Source organism: Apium graveolens, chromosome 6 (assembly GCF_009905375.1).
Source record: "Apium graveolens cultivar Ventura chromosome 6, ASM990537v1, whole genome shotgun sequence".
Classification (NCBI taxonomy): domain Eukaryota; kingdom Viridiplantae; phylum Streptophyta; class Magnoliopsida; order Apiales; family Apiaceae; genus Apium; species Apium graveolens.
The window spans coordinates 195749667-195768473 of record NC_133652.1 but is presented as its reverse complement, the minus strand read 5'-3'; the positions used below and the strand labels follow the sequence as shown (position 1 = coordinate 195768473).

Genomic DNA, 18807 nt, shown 5'->3' with positions numbered 1-18807 from the left:
GATGAGATTGAGTATTTGATCCGAAGGGGAAAATTCGGACGTTTCACCTAGGGTAAAGAGGCCGGAGGCCAAAAAAGAGATAATTATCAAAGAGATGATGATCGAAGGGGTAACGACAGAGATCGCAACCCACAACCCCAAGGGCTAGTAATCAATAAAATCTCAGGAGGTCCTATAGCAGCTGGTACTACAAGGAAGTCCTGAAAAGCTTATACGAGAGAAGTAATGAGCATAGTTGGAGAGCCATCTAAGCGTTCTAAGTGAGAGATGATGCTTGAATTTGTCGAACCAGACCTTGAAGGTTTGGAATTTCCTCAGGATGATCCTATAGTTATCACTCCGATAATTGGAAAATGTCCTATTATGAGGGTCCTAGTGGATAATAGAGCTTCCGTGGACATTATGTTCCATGATACATTCATTAGGATGAGCTACAATGATTCTCAACTAATTCCATCCGACGCACCCATCTACGGGTTTAACCATGTGGAATGCAAAGTCGAAGGAGCAATACAATTTCCCGTAACTATTGGGGAAGAGCCCAGGGAGGCCACATGGATGTTAAACTTTCAGGTCGTAAAAGAAGCCTCTACTTACAATGCTACCATGGATAGAACAGGGATCCATGCTTTTAAGGCTGTGCCCTCAGCCTACCACATGGTACTGAAGTTCCCAACTAGAAATGGTGTTGGAGAAGCGAAAGGAGATCAGAAAATGGCCCGCAGTTGCTATGTTGTAGCACTTAGGACCGATAAAACTGGGGGCAGGTCCTCCCAATAGAAGACATGAATGTACGAGAGAATGACGAACTGCGAGGGAAGCCAGCTGAGGACTTGGTCCCAATTCCCTTAGACCCTTAGACCCAGAGAAGGTCACGTATATTTGGGCATCTATGGACAAGCCCTTGAAGGGCCAAATGACAACTTCCCTACAAGAGAACAATGATGTATTTGCTTGGACAGCAGCTGATATGCCTACGATTTATCCGAACCTTATAACTCATAGGTTGAATATTGACCTGACCCAAAAGGTTGTGAAACAGAAGAAGAGAACTTATGCCCCTGATAGGCTGGAAGCCATTAAGCAGGAGGTCGAGAAGCTTTTATAAGCTGGTTTCATTGAGGAAGTGCAATTCCTTGAATGGTTGGCCAACCCCGTAATGGTTAAGAAGCCCAATGGAAAGTGGAGGATGTGTATTGACATCACTGACTTGAATGATGCTTGTCCCAAGGACTGTTACTCCCTACTTAGGATTGATACCCTAATCGATGCCACTGCTGGAAATGAGATGCTAAGATTTATGGATGGCTTTAGTGGTTACAATCAGATTAGAATGCATAAAGATGACACCCCCAAGTTATCTTTCATAACTGACTTTGGTGTATTTTGTTATCTTGTTATGACTTTTGGACTTAAGAATGCAAGAGCTACTTACCAAAGATTGGTAAATAAGGTATTTGCCCATCTAATTGGGAAGACCATGGAGGTCTATGTCTATGACATGTTAGTCAAAAGCCTAAGCAAGGCCGATGTTAGGAATATATGTATTAGTTTGATGATAAGTTAAATAAAACACTTAAGTAGAAATCTAGTATTTGTAGCCTCAACGGATAAGACCATCTTGGCTATCCGTTGATGGAGTAGCTTTACTTAGAAATAAGTTTAGAATTGTAGCACATTTCAGTCTCTGTATTTAAGTTATAATTCTTAGAAGTTGTGGGAAATTATAAGTCATGTTGACTACTAGTGGATATGCAAATAGGAGGGCTAATTGTAAATATTTCATGCCTTGTAATTTTGTGTAAATGAAGTAGTATCAACTGATAGATTAAAGGCCTTCAATGGATGAGAAACAAAGCTTCAACGAATGAGAAACAAAGCTTCAACGGATAACATCCATCAACAGATGAGTGCATCAACGGATAAAGCTTCAACTGTTAAAGCATCAACGGATGTCACTAAAGCCTCAACGAATAAAAGGTTCAACGGATGCTCAGTTCCATAGCATTTGATAGTGACAATTCATAAGCTGACAGAGGCACATGGGTTGACAGAGACAATTAGAATGTGGTAGCCTCTTGGAGGAATCAAGAAAAAGAAGCATATCCATTCTGGTGCAAACAAGGAAGTATTCAAAGATTCGTAGATTATCTTAGATTACATTGGATAGAGAAATGAAGAAGAAACATGTGAAGAACTATTTTATAATTGTATTTTATCTTTGTCTTCACTTGAAAACTTGGTGATATATAAACCAAGTTGCAACTAGTAATTAGATGTGAATTTTCCAGAGCTGTTTAGAAAAACATAGAGAGAAAATCATCTAGTTTGTACTAGGAAGCAGCTGTGATCAATTCTTTGTATCACAGATTTTCTGAAATAAACATCTCTGGTGGAACAAAAAATCCACCAGAAAAGTTTTTAAAAGCCTTTGTGTTCTTTACATTTGTGTCTTGAATATACATCTGTCTGCACCTGCTCAAAGCAATTCACACACATCTGTTCATCATACACTTAGCCTTTTGAAACTGCTCAAAACTTGAAAAAGTTTTGAGATTTACATTCAACCCCCCTTCTGTAAATCTCATTGTTAGTTCCTTGGGAATAACAATTGGTATCAGAGCAAGCTCTTGACATACAAAGAGTTTAAAGATCTATTCTACTAACATCATGAGTAAGAAGGATATTGGAGTGAAGATTCCAATCCTGGAAAGAGATAATTATCATCACTGGAAAGTGAAGATGCATCTACATCTTCTCTCTCAAGATGAAAGCTATATCAACTGCATTGAGAATGGTCCTCACATCCCTCACAAAGTAGCCACAGCTGTCACTGCCACAGTTGCTGTTGGACAGTCTATTCCCAATCCAAAAGCAGAATGGACTGATTAAGATATTGAAGAGGTTCACAAGGACAAGAAGGCCATGAACATTCTGTTTAATGGCCTAGACAAAGATATGTTTGATAATGTCATTAACAGCCAAACTGCTAAGGAAATTTGGGATACTGTACAACTTATTTGTGAAGGTACTGAACAAGTTAGAGAAAACAAAATGCAGCTTCTCATTCAACAATATGAATATTTTCATTCTGAAGAAGGAGAATCATTGAATGACACCTTCAATAGATTTCAGAAACTGTTAAATGGATTGAAGCTGTATGGCAGAGTTTACTAAGTCAAGGATTCCAACTTAAAATTTCTGAGGTCTCTACCAAAGGAATGGAAACCTATGACTTTTTCACTAAGGAATTCTCAAGATTATAAGGACTTCACACTTGAAAGATTATATGGAATTTTGAAGACCTATGAACTTGAGATGGAGCAAGATGAGCTGTTGGAGAAGGGAAAGAGAAAAGGTGGATCAGTTGCACTTGTAGCTGAAAATGAGAGAACTGAAGCCAGGAATGAAGAAAAGACAATACCAAGTCTCAAAATTGGCACAAACAAATCAGAATCAAGCAAGGGAAAGGAGCAAGCAGCTGAGGTTGAAGACAATTCCAGTCAAGATGACTCTGATGATGTTGATGAACATCTGGCTTTTCTGTCCAGAAGGTTTGCAAAGATGAAATTCAAGAAAAACACTAGAGCCACTAACCCAAACAAGAACATGGTGGACAAATCTAAGTTCAAGTGTTATAATTGTGGCACAAGTGGACACTTTGCAAGTGAGTGCAGAAAGCCAACTTCTGAAAAGAAGAAATTTGAGCAAGTGGATTACAAAAAGAAATATTTTGAACTGCTCAAACAAAAGGAAAGGGATTTTCTGACCCAGGCTAATGACTGGGCAGCTGATGGAGCCAATGAAGATGATGATATGAAGTATGTCAACTTAGCCCTGATGGCTAATTCTGATGAAAATGAAACTAGTTCATCAAGAAACCAGGTAATCACTACAGACCTCTCTCAGCTTCCTAAAAATGAATGCAATGAAGCTATAAATGATATGTCCAATGCATTATATCATTTACGTGTTTCCCTTAAATCACTGGCTAAAGAGAACCCGAGAATTAAAGAAAATAATATGTTTTTAAGTGATAGGAATGTTGTGTTAGAGGGTAAGGTAATTGAGCTTGAAAAGATTAAAATCAAATGCTTATATGTTGAGAGTGAACTAGAAGAGTCTGTTAAGAAAGTAGAAGTTCTTTCTAAACAACTAGAACGTGAGCAAGAGGTAATCAAGGCCTGGAAAACATCTAGGGATGTTAGTGCTCAAATTGTCAAGGTTCAAGGATTTGAATCACTCTGTGAGAATGCCTGGAAGAAAAACAAATAGGAAATGGAATTAATTGATGGACTGTCAACGGATGTGGAATTGACGGATGATGAAAGTCATCCGTTGAAGGAAGAAAAGGAGCATCCGTTGAAGGCTTATCAATTAAAACAGGCAAATGATTCTAAAAGGGATAATTTGAAAAATCTCAATAAGAAGTTTGGCTCAACTTCCAAGAACTTTGTCAAAGAAGAAGCTAGCACATCCAAAGATGCCAGTAAGGTGAATATAGGACACATGACTTTAGATCAGTTGCAAAATAGGCTTAAGTTGGTTGAGGATAAAAAGGAAACTAAAAGAAAATCCAATAGAAATGGGAAGGTAGGGATTAACAAACACAACAACTACACACCTGATAAGTATGCTCCTAGAAAAAGTTATAGTAGTGTTAATCATCTATCTGCTAACTGCAAATCTGTTAAGAATGCTCCCATGCCTTTAACTCCTTCCATGCCTAACATGTCTATGTCACCACTGCATGCTATGCCTGTTATGTCTCAACAGAATCCACATGCACATTTTACAAACATGCCATATGTTAATAATCCTTATTTTTCTGCATTTAGTATGCCTCAAATGCCATACAACATGCCTATGTGGAATAATATGTTTACCCAATCTATGCCTTATAAAATTCAATCAAATGTGCTAAATGATTCTGTGACTAACCCTACACTTCAACCAACTACATCTGAGATCAAGGTTGACTCAAAGTTACCTAAGTCAAAAGGTGCAGGAAGTGTGAAGTCTAGGAAAAAGACTAACAAGGCTGGACCCAAGGAAACTTGGGTACCAAAATCAACTTGATTTGATTTTGTTGTGTGCAGGGAAAAAGAAGGAGTCTATGGTACTTAGACAGTGGTTGTTCAAGGCACATGACAGGAGATTTCACCCTGCTCACAGAGTTCAAGGAGAGAGCTGGCCCTAGCATAACCTTTGGAGATGACATCAAAGGGTTCACTATGGGATATGCTTGATTTCAAAAGAAAATGTCATCATTGATGAAGTTGCATTAGTTGTTGGTCTCAAACACAATCTATTGAACATTAGTCAACTATGTGACAGAGGGAATACTGTTTCCTTCAATTCTGAAGCCTGTGTTGTCACCAGTAAAAAGGACAACAAAGTGGTTCTAACTGGAGTAAAAAGGGAATGTGTACTTGGCTGACTTCAACTCTACAGATGCAGAATCAATTACTTGTCTTTTCAGCAAAGCAAGTCAAGATGAAAGTTGGCTATGGCACAAGAAGCTGTCCCATTTGAATTTCAAGACAATGAATGATCTAGTCAAAAAGGACTTAGTTAGAGGAATGCCTCTAGTGGAATTATCAAGGGATGGACTGTGTGATGCTCGTCAGAAAGGAAAGCAAAAGAGAGCATCATTCAGTAAGAAGCTTGAATCAGCAATTGATGAACCATTACAACTACTACACATGGATCTTTTTGGACCAGTCAATGTATTGTCAATTTCAAGGAAAAGATAATGCCTAGTGATTGTAGATGATTTCTCAAAGTTTTCATGGACCTATTTTCTTGGATCAAAGGATGAATCTAGTGAAATCATTATCAATCATATCAAGGAAGTCAACAACCATCCAGATTTCAAAGTAAGGAATATCAGGAGTGACAATGGAACTGAGTTCAAGAATACTACCATGAAGACAAGTCAACAACCATCCAGATTTCAAAATAAGAATTCTTGAAATATTAGGCGCCCAACGAGAACAAGTTTCATGAAAACTAGAACATCCACAAGAACAAGTTTCGCGAAGGCTAAAGAGTCCATGAGAACGAATTTCATGAAGACTAGAATGTTCGCGAAAACAAGTTTCATGAAGAACAAAACGTTCACTAGAAAATGATCAAAAATATAAGAAAGAACGATATAATAAACGAAAAAATCAATGCAGGACATCGCTTATCATATCAGTCCTCCGAGAAAGGCCTGGATGAGACTAAATACAGGTCATTAGTCTTAACTAAGGGATGATTACCTTAATCACCATGATTAGCAAAACTTGTAAAGATTAAAATAAGATTAGCTTTTCATCTGAACTCACGAGTACGAGAACATAACATTCTCCTCCTGACAGATCATACTACCCTATAAGAGGCTCCCAAGGTCCATCCGGAGTAGCTCCGGCCAACCAACCAATAATTTGAGGGCATATGGCTGATCAGGAGCCTCCATAGAAAAGCCAAGACGACCACAACTTGCCTCTGTAGTGGCCCTGACCGACCATCCAATAATTGGAGGGAACATCACCGACCAGGAGCCTCCGTAACAGAGCCAAGACAACCATAATTTGCTTCTATAGTGCTCCCGACTGACCAACACCAAATTGAGGCCTTTTAGCCAACCAGGAGCCTCTGTAGCAGATCCAAGACGACCATAGTTTGCTTCCATAGTTCTCTCGGCCGACCAACCCATAAATTGAGGCCTTTTGGTCAACTAGGAGCCTCCGCAGAAGAGCCAAGACGACCACAACTTTCCTCCGTAGTGGTCCCGGCCGCCCAGCAAATAATTGGAGAGCATATGGCCGATCAGGAGCCTCCGTAGCGGAGCTAAGACGGCCATAACTTGCTTCCGTAGTGGCCCTGACCGACCAGCCAACAATTTGAGGGCATATAACCGACCAGGAGCCTCCGTAGCAAAGCCAAGATGGCCAGAACTTGCCTCCGTAGTGGCCCTGGCCGACCAGCCAACAATTGGAGGGCATATGGCCGACCGCGAGTCTCCGTAGTAGAGCCAAGATGGCCACAACTTGCCTGCGTAGTGGCCCTGGCCAACCAGCCAATAATTGGAGTGCATATGACCGACCAAGAGCCTCCGTAGCAGAGCCAAAATGGCCACAACTTGCATCCGTAGTGCTCCCGGCCGACTAGCCCAATAATTGAGGCCTTTTGGCTAATCAGGAGCCTCCGTAATAGAGCCATGACGGCCACAACTTACATTCGGAGTAGCCCCGGCCGACCAGCCCATAAATTGGAACCTTTTAGCCAACCAGGACCCTCCGTAGCAGAGCCATGATGGCCAGAACTTGCATCTGGAGTAGCCCCGGCCGACCAGCCCAAAAATTAGGACCTTTTGGCCAACCAGGAACCTCTGTAGCAGAGCCATGAGGGCCATAATTTGCTTCCGTAGTGCTCCCACCGACCAGCCCAAAAATTGGGACTTTTTGGCCAACCAGGAGCCTCCGTAGCAGAGCTAAGACGACCACAATTTACCTCCGTAGTGCTCCCGGCCGACCAGCCCACAAATTGGAACTTTTTGGCCAACCAGAAGCCTCCTTAGCAGAGCAAAGATAGCCACAATTTACCTCCGTAGTGGCCCTGGCCTACCAGCCAACAAATTGAGGCCTTTTGGCCGAGCAGAAGCTCCTATAGGAGAGCCATGAGGCCTTCAAAAGTTGCTTCGGAGGCCCTCTTGAGAGCAACTTTGGAAATTTCTCGAAAAGGATAACTTTCAGCAGAACTAAGTTTCATGAAGACTAGAACGTCCACGAGAATGAGTTTGTTGGAGTACTGAACATCCTACAAAGGAGGTTTGGACAAGTTCAATGAAGTATAAGACTTCCTATAAGAACAAGTTCAATAGAACATGAAATATTTAGCAAGAACGAGTACGGGACGTCCGCTAGGATGAGTACAGAACGTTCACTGAAATAGCCATAGTAGAGCCATGAGGAACTCAAAGGCGACCATGAGATTAATTCCATGGAGAAACAAGAGAAACAAGGGCATGGAAAGGTATGTAGTAGGCTTAAATTCTGAGTCAGAAGTTTTTTTTTTTTTAAAAAAAAAGGGGTTGGAGAAGGCACCCCTGGATAATATGGAGCAAGAGCACCTACTCCAGGCCGACCAGAGGTGGCCGACCTCTAGTGGCCGAGTAGTCCAAATGCAAGGGCATGTAGCCGAGCAAGGCCTTCTACAGAAGAAGGTTCTGCTCGGCCCCGGTGACCCCCTTCGAAAATTTTCAAAAAAATGAAAAAAGAATCAGATTTTTTTATAAATTTTCAGAATTTGAAGATTAAGCCCAGATTAGGGCCGATTAGTGAAATTAAGCCCAGATTAGGGTAAATTAGTGTATATTAAGCATAATTAACCCAAATTAGGGGGAATTAGTGATTCGTATGATGAAATTAGCCCAGATTAGTGTCGTTTTACCAGTTCAATCTTATAATTAGTGTGAATTAGGGATAATTAGTGTCTTATGCATGCTGATTAGTCCTGATTAGCCCCATTTATGGAAGATTAGCCTCGATTAAGGCCAATTAGTGCATTATATATTGAAATTAGGCTCTTTTAAGCCTAATTAGCAGCTTATATGTAATATCCGGGAAATTATGTGAATATTTATGTTAAATAAATAAATATTATGTGTTTGTATTAGTTTAAAATGTTCATTGCCATGATATTACGTGTTATGAATGCTATATGTATTCCCGTGTGAACCAGAAATTTTTTCGAGTAAATTAATATGTGTTTAAACTGCAATTAAATGAATCGATCTGCAATCAGGACTCGTATTCATTTGCGTCTTTATCAAGATACTCGTTTTATTTTGTTTTATGTGCGTTTGAGTGTATTTCATGTATTTTCAGGAGTTTCTGTTAATTTAGGAATCGTCCTTGTGTTTCAAAAATAAATGGACCGGGACCCCACCGGGACGTTAAAGTCGATTAAATTCGTGTTTTTATTTTTATAGAATTATACGTATTTCAAATACCCTTTATTTTATATTTTTGAATTATTCACAATTTTTGGGGAATTTTGATATAAATTTTATATTTTATCACTTTTAAAATTATTCCCCGTAAGTATTATTTTGGGGCCTAATTATTTTAATTAGGGGAATAAAAACACCCTTAATTAATTCCGGGGATATAATTTTAGGTTTAGTATAAATAGTAGATTATATCATTTTATTTTATTTTTATTTTCATTTTATTTTCTGAAATTCGAGAACATAGACTTTGGGGGTGACATTTTCTGCATAAGCTTTGATCACTGATTTTGATCGATTTAGGGAACCAAATCAGACGTTCGAGTAATCAAAACGATCCTTGTTTCAAGCCATTTCTGTTGATATCAACATCACAAGTCGAGGTGCCGTGTTTTGTAAATTCGATTTTTCAAGTTTATAGCCTACATTCATTTTTTATTCTAGATGGATTGTTTGATGATTTGGTTGATTGATTATCGTTCCTGGTATCAAGATGATCGTTTTCATATATAGGTTGTACGTTTTTTTATTAAGATTTAGTTGTAATCGAGTTTTAGTTTTGTTATACAATTTTGAATCGATTTTTAGAGTTATTGTTGAATTTATGATTGTGTTTGATGATGTGGATAGATTGTAAAGATTTAAGGGTTTAATTTGAGCTATGAATCATCGAAATTGGTTCATGGACGGAGGACTTGGGTTGTTGGCCGAGTTTGTCGGCGTTAATGGAAAAATTGGCCGGATTTTGATCGATTTCCGGGCTTGATTGATTGTGTGATATTGTTATACCTTGGTCTGGATTTCTGGGGATGTATTGAATTTTTTTCTGTTGAAACCGGTACGAAACCGTGTGTGTTGTGGCTGGAAAGCGGGTTCGCCGGACTCCGGCGAAGTCGCCGGTTTCTAGGACAAACCCAGATTCCGGTCGACATTCAACCGGAGTTCTTGGAAACCCAGTTGAAGCCCCGACCCGACCCATTTTGATTTATAAAAGATCTGGTTTTAATTCGATATTCCCCAAAACCCGATATTAAAACCTGTTTCTGCTATTTCTTTTTACTTTTATTTAAAAATTCATTTTAATTTCTAAAAATCAATTATTTTAATTTTAAAAATTATTTACTTATTATTTATAAATCTAAAAATCATTTTCTTATTTGTTTTAAATTCTAAAAAAATTAATTCTGTTACTATTTTTAAAAATCCATATTTGTTTTAATTATCTATAATTTGTTTTAATTATCTATAATTTGTTTTAATTAATTAGTTATAAATGTAATTAATTGATTAAATTCATTTAATCAATTAATTTTATTTATAAATAGATAAATAAAATACAATTATTTATAATTAATTCAAATAAATCCTAAAAATTATTTTTATGCTTTTCAAATTTATATTTTGGTATTTATAAATCAATTAATGTTATTATTAATTGATTTATTTCTATTTAATTCTTATTTTATTCATAATAAAAGAACCATTCATCCGTAAAATACGAAATGAATGCATACAGACTCAGAAAAAACATTACGCTTTCAAAAAAATACTTTCGAGGCCTAATTTCTTTTGCATTGAGAATTCATTTGATTTGTGATTCATTCTGAGTCGGTATTTAATCAATAAATTCTGTTATTGACCTGATTTCGATTTTAATCGTACTAAGACTTATGTTTTGACGATCTGAGTTATGTGTTACATGAAATCTGTGATTACGTGTTATCTGAATAACATGATTACGTGTTATGTCATATGCATGCTATATGTTTACAGTTTTAAAATGCCATGATTAGCTATAAACGATCGGGTAGACGTCAAGACGTATAGTTACGTCAATTAAGTTTGGTTATGTCAATTAAGATAGTCATTTTGTTTATAAAATTGAGTTGCAAGGAATGCAGTTCAGTGTTAGATGGAGTTGGTAGACAGCAGTTATAAGCCAGAGTTATAATAAGAAGTTATCAGGCATACCAGAAGAGTATCCCTATCTTCAGTTATTGTTGAAATGATGTTAATTATGAATCCTGTTATGCAAATATCTATATCTTCACTTATCATTCAAGTGATATTAATTCTGAACTCTATTATATCAGTCTCTATACTATTCTAAGTTCAGAATGGTTAAATGTTTTACATTTCGCTACAAATTACTCTATATAGTGGAACTTTGAAATGAGATTAGCGAATAACTAATTATTCTAGTTATTTCACCATCGGTTGTTGAGATAACTCTGGACCATGAGAAATGGAGAGTTATGTTGTTAAAGATGTCGTTTGAATCAGCTCTTTTAATCAAAATGTTTTATCGATTGGATGACTGCGTAAGTGACTGGGGCGGACGATCCAGCGGAGGGCCAAGTGTTATATGAAATATTATGACACAACTTATGCCACAAGAAGATATATTGCCTTTTTTTATTTAAGTACTCGTGTTTTGGGACATGTTTCTATGAACCATGATCCAGTGCTATCACACGGGCTGATCAACATGTGATAGTACGTCCGTCGGAGATAGATTCCAATCTAAAAATTATCGTCGATTGCTGATAGCTTATTTAGCTTTTATTGTTGATCAAATATCACTGATTTTATCCTGTTATTCAGTTATTATCAAAATGTGATTCATCATTTCAAGCACACTTTATACTGCTTGCTGAGAATTTGTTTCGCTCATACTTGTTTATTATTCTAATCTTTCAGCTAAGCCAGATCAGGCTTGAGTTCCAGGTTTGATCAGAAGTCGAGTGCTTATAAATAGTTTGGTGTGTTTTCCAGGTAGACAGTTTGGGATGCTTGAATAGTCTAGATGTTTGTAATAAAATATGAATAGTTTGTAAAACTAATTAGACTTATAAGTTGTAATAACATTTGGTTTGTATTAGTGCCTGTTCCATACTATAACCTGTGATCGACCCAGTTGCATGCAAGGGGCCATACTTATTATATTATTCCGATGTGGTTATTATATTATGGTTTATTTGTTAGTGACCCTTTTTTAGTCAGTGACCCCCAAATATAGGCCCCAGGATTAGAGGGCTTCATAGGTTGATATCAGAGCTACAGGTTATGGTCACTGAAACAGGCTTAGGATTGTCATAAGTGAGTTATAGGAATATCACATAAGATAAGCGTGTGTAGTTTAGCTCTCATAGGATTAAGTTTAGGTTATTGGGTTGGTTTATAGCTAAGTTGTTCAGGTTGCTTGTTTTATGTTTAGCTTTTGGCTTTTGTGCCATTGCATTGCTATTTTCATGATTTTTGAGAATAGGGGGAAGTATTGAAAGAGGTTGGAAGGTTTTGTTGCAACCCTATCCACCGTTTATTGGTTTATTTGAGATTTGAGCAAGAGTTTAAGAGGTTGGGATAATTCTTCGTAAAATTTTCTTTGTGTTGTTATTCTTGAGATAATAAGCAGGATTATGTGATAATCATATCGCATGTGTTAATATGGTAGCAAGTTTATGATGTTTTGAAAAGAAATAATGCTTGAGAATTTTGATATGGTAAAGGATTGCTACATATTTGACACAATGCTTGACATATTATTATATATGTTGCTTGTTTCTTACCAGAATAATGGCACCAAAGAGGAGAAGTAATTCAGGAGAGGATCGTACCGAGAGTCATACAGATCCAGCGATTGTCCAGATATTGGGACTGATGCAGCAACAGATGTTGCATCTTACGCAGCAGCAACAACAGCAGCAACAACAATAACAACAACATCAGCAATAAGCGGTAGCACCACCTGTAGTGACTTTCAAGCAATTTGAAGCTGTGAAACCACCTGAGTTCAAGGGAAGTGCTGACCCAGTGGAAGCCAATGCATGGCTTAAAGAGATTGAGAAGGCTTTTGACTTAGTCGGAGCAGGAGCTGAACAGAAGACCAATTTTTCAAGCTACTTCCTGAAGGGTAAGGCGAACTATTAGTGGGAATCCACGCGAGCGTTGGAAGGAGGTGAGTTTGTAACTTAGTAAAGGTTTACAGAGCTGTTCCTGGAGAAGTATTTCCCGAGGTACATGAAGAATTAAATGGAGATCAAGTTTCTGAATATGACCCAGGGTGATCTTACGGTTGCGGAATATGAAGCCAAGTTTACTAAGTTGGCGAGGTTTGTGCCAGACCAGGTTGATACAGATGAAAAGAAAGCAAGAAGATTTGAACAGGGATCAAAATTTTGGATTCAGAATAGAGTGGCCATGTTTGTGTTGACTTCATATGTGGCAGTGGTTCAGAAAGCGATGGTGATCGAAAGCAGAAGCGACATGTCTCAGAGAGAAAAGGATGGAAAGAAAAGGAAAATAGAAACCTCAGGAGGAGGTCAACAACAAGGTAATTTTAAGGGTCGTTTCGATATAAGGCCAGAGTTTCAAGGTAATAGGAATGTGGGATTCAGAAGACCACAATCGAGAAATGGAGGACAAGGCAGCCCTTTCAGAAATCAAATCAGCAAAGATCCAATCATCCACCAATACCGGATTGCCAGTTTTATGGGAGAAAGCATTTTGGGAATTGTAACGCCAACGTGACTTATTTCAAGTATGGTAGGAAGGGACACTTTGCTAATGTGTGTCAGAATCCGACCCAAGGTCAAAATTTGGGAACTTCTTGCTATAAGTGTGGAAAGCCAAGGCATAGCGCCAGAAATTGCCCAACCCAAGGTACAACGAGTAACACACCAAGGATTACATGTGCTCCATATCAAAGTGTGCCAAGGATTGAAGGACCACCAACTCAACCCAAAGCCAGAACATTCAACATGACAATGAAGGATGCTGTTCAGAGTTTAGACGTAGTTGCAAGTACGCTTCCAGTCAACTACGTAGATGCTAAAGTTTTAATTTATTCTAGAGCTACAAGGTCATTTATTTCTTAATATTTTGTCGATAAACTGTATTAAGAAGTTGATTTTTTAGAACAATCATTAATGATAAAATTATCTAATAAGAACAAAGTTCCCGTTGACCTAGTGTGCCCGAGGTGTGACATTGAGATAGGAGGACATCATTTCTATGCCAACTTAATACCTTTTAAGTTGAGAGAATTTGATGTTATTTTAGGAATGGATTGGTCATAAGAGAATAACGCTCAGATTGATTGTAAGAATAGGAAAGTGAAACTTCAAATATTGGATAGTAAGAAGAAATTAATATTCCGAGGGAGTAAGCAAGAGAATAAGTTCTTAACGATAGCTCAAGTAAAGAAGTTCTTGCGTCAGAATTGTGAGGTGTATTTGGCCCATGTGATAGACACCAACAAAGAAGTGCCAGCACCAGAAGCAATTCCAATTGTCAATGCATTTCCAGGTGTCTTTCCAGAAGATCTTCCAGGGTTACCTCCCAATAGAGATATTAAGTTTGCGATTGTTTTAGCACCCGGAAAATAACCAGTTTCTAAAGCTCCGTATCGGATGGCTCCAGTGGAGATGAAAGAATTGGCAACTCAGCTACAAGATCTTTTGGAGAAAGGAATTATAAGACCCAGTGTATCCCCGTGGGGTGCACCAGCTTTGTTCGTCAAGAAGAAAGACGGAAGTATGCGACTGTGTATCAATTATCGGGAATTGAATAAGCTGACCATTAAGAACAAGTATCCGTTGCTGAGGTTTGATAATTTATTTGACCAACTGAAAAGCTCTGTATGGTTTTCTAAGATTAATTTAAGATCTGGATATCATCAGCTGAAGATCAAGCCAAAAGATATTCCGAAGACAGCATTCAGAACCAGATACAGACATTATTAGTTTTTGGTAATGGCATTTGGATTAACCAACGCACCAGCAACTTTTATGGATCTGATGAATCGAGTATTCATGAAGTATTTGGATAAATTTGTGATTGTGTTCATAGACAACATCTTAATCTATTCAAAGACGGAAAAAGAACATACAGAGCATTTGAGGATAGTTCTGGAGACACTGCGACATGAGAAATTATACGCAAAGTTTTCCAAGTGTGAATTTTGGTTAAAAGAAGTACAATTTCTTGGGCACGTGATTAGCAATAAAGGAGTGGAAGTAGATCCATCAAAGATTGAAGCTATAATCAACTGAAAGAGACCATAAACACCAACAGAAGTAAAAAGTTTCATGGGACTGGCAGGTTACTACAGAAGATTCGTGCAAGATTTTGCGAAGATAGTCACGCCATTGACAAAGATCACCAGGAAGAACCAGAAATTTGAATGGAATGAGAAATGCGAGGAGAGTTTCCAGGAATTACAAAACAGATTAGTATCTTCTCCAGTGCTAGTCTTACCAGATGATCAAGGAAACTTTGTGATCTACAATGACGCGTCGTATAAAGGATTGGGATGTGTTATAATGCCGCATGACAAAGTGATAGCCTACGCTTCAAGACAACTGAAACCACATGAAGAGAAGTATCCAACCCATGATCTAGAATTGGCTGCTATAATATTTGCATTGAAGATATGGAGACATTATCTGTATGGGGAAAATGTGAGATCTACACGGACCACAAGAGTTTGAAGTATATCTTCATCCAAAAGGAATTGAACATGAGACATAGAAGATGGCTAGAACTGATCAAGGACTACGACTGTACAATCAACTATCATCCAGGAAAAGCAAATATGGTGGCAGGCGTTCTGAGCAGAAAAGAAAGATTAAACATGATCATTTCATCTGAGAAATTGATCAAGGAATTTGAGAAGCTTGAAATAGAGGTCATTATTTCAAATACGTCTATAGATATGTTGTGTGCAATGTCTTTTCAACCAGAATTATTGGAGAAAATAAGATGTCAAGAAGAAGTAATGAGCCATAAACAAGAAGACTTGACAGGAGAAGAGAAAGGAAGCCAAAAGGATGATAAAGGAATCTTAAGATTTTCTTCCAGGATATGGATACCAAATGTAGCCGAGCTAAAAGATGAAATTCTTTGAGACGCTAACAACTCCAAATATTCAATTCATCCCGGAAGTACGAAGATGTACATAGACTTAAGAGAAAACTTTTGGTGGCCGAGTATGAAGAAAGAAATTACGGAATGGGTAAGTAAGTGTTACACTTGCCGGCTAGTCAAAGCAAAACATCAAAGACCCAGTGGATTAATACAGCCATTGGACATTCTAGAATGAAAGTGGGAACATATTGTGATGGATTTTGTAGTTGGATTACCGAGGACCAGGGCAAATCATGATGCTATTTGGGTTATTATTGACAGATTGACAAAGTCAGTGCATTTTCTTCCTATCAATGAAAGATTCTCATTGGATAGATTGGTTCAGTTATATCTGAAGGAAATTATAGTTCGATATGGAGTTCCAGTATCCATAGTTTCAGATAGAGATCCCCGATTTAATTCAAGATTTTGGAGAAGTTTTCAAGATTGTCTCGGAATGAAGATGAATATGAGTATCACGTATCATTTACAGACAGACGGTCAAAGTGAAAGGATAATTCAGACTATAGAAGACATGCTAAGGGTGTGCCCTAGATTTTGAAGGAAGTTGTGATGAACATTTGCCATTAGTTGAATTCCCCTACAATAACAGTTATCATGCTAGTATTGGAATGCCGCCTTATGAAGCTTTGTACGGGAGAAGATGCAGATATCCAATATATAGGGAAGAAGTTGGTGAAAGGAAGATTTTGGGTCCAGAATTGTTCCAGCAGACGAAAGAGAAAGTAGAACTCATTCGGAAAAGATTAGTGGCAGCTCAAGATCGTCAACATAAATAGGCTGATCCCGCTAGAAATGATATGGAATTTAAAGTTGGAGAAGCCGTGCTATTGAAAATTTCTCCTTGGACAGGTTTGCTAAGATTTGGGAAGAAAGGAAAGCTGAGTCCGCGTTATGTTGGCCAATTGAGATTTTAAGGCATGTGAGAAAAGTCGCTTATGATTTAGCCTTACCACCTCACATGCAGCATATTCACAATGTGTTCCATGTGTCAATGTTGAAGTATTATTTTCCTGATTCGAATCATATGATAAAATATGAGCCAATCGAGATTCAGCCAGATTTGTCTTTTGTAGAGCGACCGGTGCAGATCTTAGATAAGAAAGAAAGACTACTTAGGAATAAGTCTGTGTCTTTAGTGCGATTCTTGTGGAGGAATCCAAAGGTTGAAGAATCAACCTGGGAGTTGGAAAGTGAAATGCGAACCAAGTATCCTCACTTGTTTTCCTAGGCTAATTCTGAGAACAGAATCCTGTTAAGGGGGAAGGATGTAATATCCGGGAAAATTTTGTGAATATTTATGTTAAATAAATAAATATTATGTGTTTGTATAAGTTTAAAATGTTCATTGCCATGATATTACGTGGTATAAATGTTATATGTATTCCCATGTGAACTAGAAATTTTTTTGAGTAATTAATATGTGTTTAAACTGCAATTATATGAATCGATCTGCAATCAAGACTCTTATTTATTTGTGTCTTTATCAAGATACTCGTTTTATTTTGTTTTATGTGCGTTTGAGTGTATTTCATGTATTTTTGGGAGTTTCTGTTAATTTAGGAGTCATTCATATGTTTCAAAAATAAATGGACCGGGACGTTAAAGTCCACAAAATTCGTGTTTTTATTTTTATAGAATCATACATATTTCAAATACCCTTTATTTTTGTATTTTTGAATTATTCGCAATTTTTGGGGAATTTTGATATAAATTTTATATTTTATCGCTTTTAAAATTATTCCCCGTAAGTATTATTTTGGGGCCTAATTTTTTTAATTAGGGGAATAAAAACACCCTTAATTAATTCTGGGGATATAATTTTAGATTTAGTATAAATAGAAGATTTTATCATTTTATTTTATTTTTATTTTCATTTTATTTTCGGAAATTGAAGAATATAGACTTTGGGGTGAAATTTTCAGCATAAGCTTTGATCACTGATTTTGATCGATTTAGAGAACCAAATTAGACGTTCGAGTAATCAAAACGATCCTTGTTTCAAGCCATTTCTATTGATATCAACATCACAAATCGAGGTGCAGTGTTTGGTAAATTCGATTTTTCAAAGTTTATAGCCTAAATTCATTTTTGATTCTAGATGGATTGTTTGATGATTTAGTTGATTGATTATCGTTCCTGGTATAACAAGGATCGTTTTCATATATAGGTTGTACATTTTTTATTAAGATTTAGTTGTAACCGAGTTTTAGTTTTGTTATATAATTTTGAATCGATTTTTAGAGTTATTGTTGAATTTGTGATTGTGTTTGATGATGTGGATAGATTGTAAAGATTTAGGGGTTTAATTTGAGCTATGAAACATCGAAATTGGTTCAGGGACGGAGGATTTGGGTTGTTGGCTGGAGTTCGTTGGCGTTAATGGAAAAAGGGGCCGGTTTTTTATCGTTTTCCGAGCTTGATTGATCGTGTGATGTTGTTATACCATGGTCTGGATTTCTGGGGATGTATTGAATGTTTTTATGTTGAAACCGGTACGAAACCGTGTGTGTTGTGGGGGGAAAGCGAGTTCGCCGGACTCCGACGAAGTCGCCGGTTTTTGGGACAAACCCAGATTCCGGTCAATATTCAACCGGAGTTCATGACAACCCAGTTGAAGCCCCGACCCGACCCATTTTGGTTTATAAAAGATCTGGTTTTAATTCTATATTCCCCAAAACCCGATATTAAAACCTGTTTTTGCTATTTCTTTTTACTTTTATTTAAGAATTCATTTTAATTTCTAAAAATCAATTATTTTAATTTTAAAAATTATTTATTTATTATTTATAAATCTAAAAATCATTTTCTTATTTGTTTTAAATTCTAAAAAAATTTAATTTTGTTACTATGTTTAAGAATCCATATTTGTTTTAAGCTTT

At 37.3% G+C, this 18807-nt stretch overlaps 1 protein-coding gene across 1 annotated transcript; it reads left to right on the top strand.

The window, feature by feature from the left end:
• Positions 1-267: 267 nt before the first annotated feature.
• On the top strand, positions 268-780 carry LOC141665659 (uncharacterized). The gene has a single exon (XM_074471647.1). The coding sequence runs from the start codon at positions 268-270 to the stop codon at positions 778-780; it is 513 nt and encodes a 170-aa protein (XP_074327748.1).
• Positions 781-18807: the final 18027 nt, after the last annotated feature.

Excerpts from the sequence above, each read along its gene's own strand:
- LOC141665659 (XM_074471647.1), top strand. The coding sequence starts at position 268 with ATGATGCTTGAATTTGTCGAACCAGACCTTGAAGGTTTGGAATTTCCT.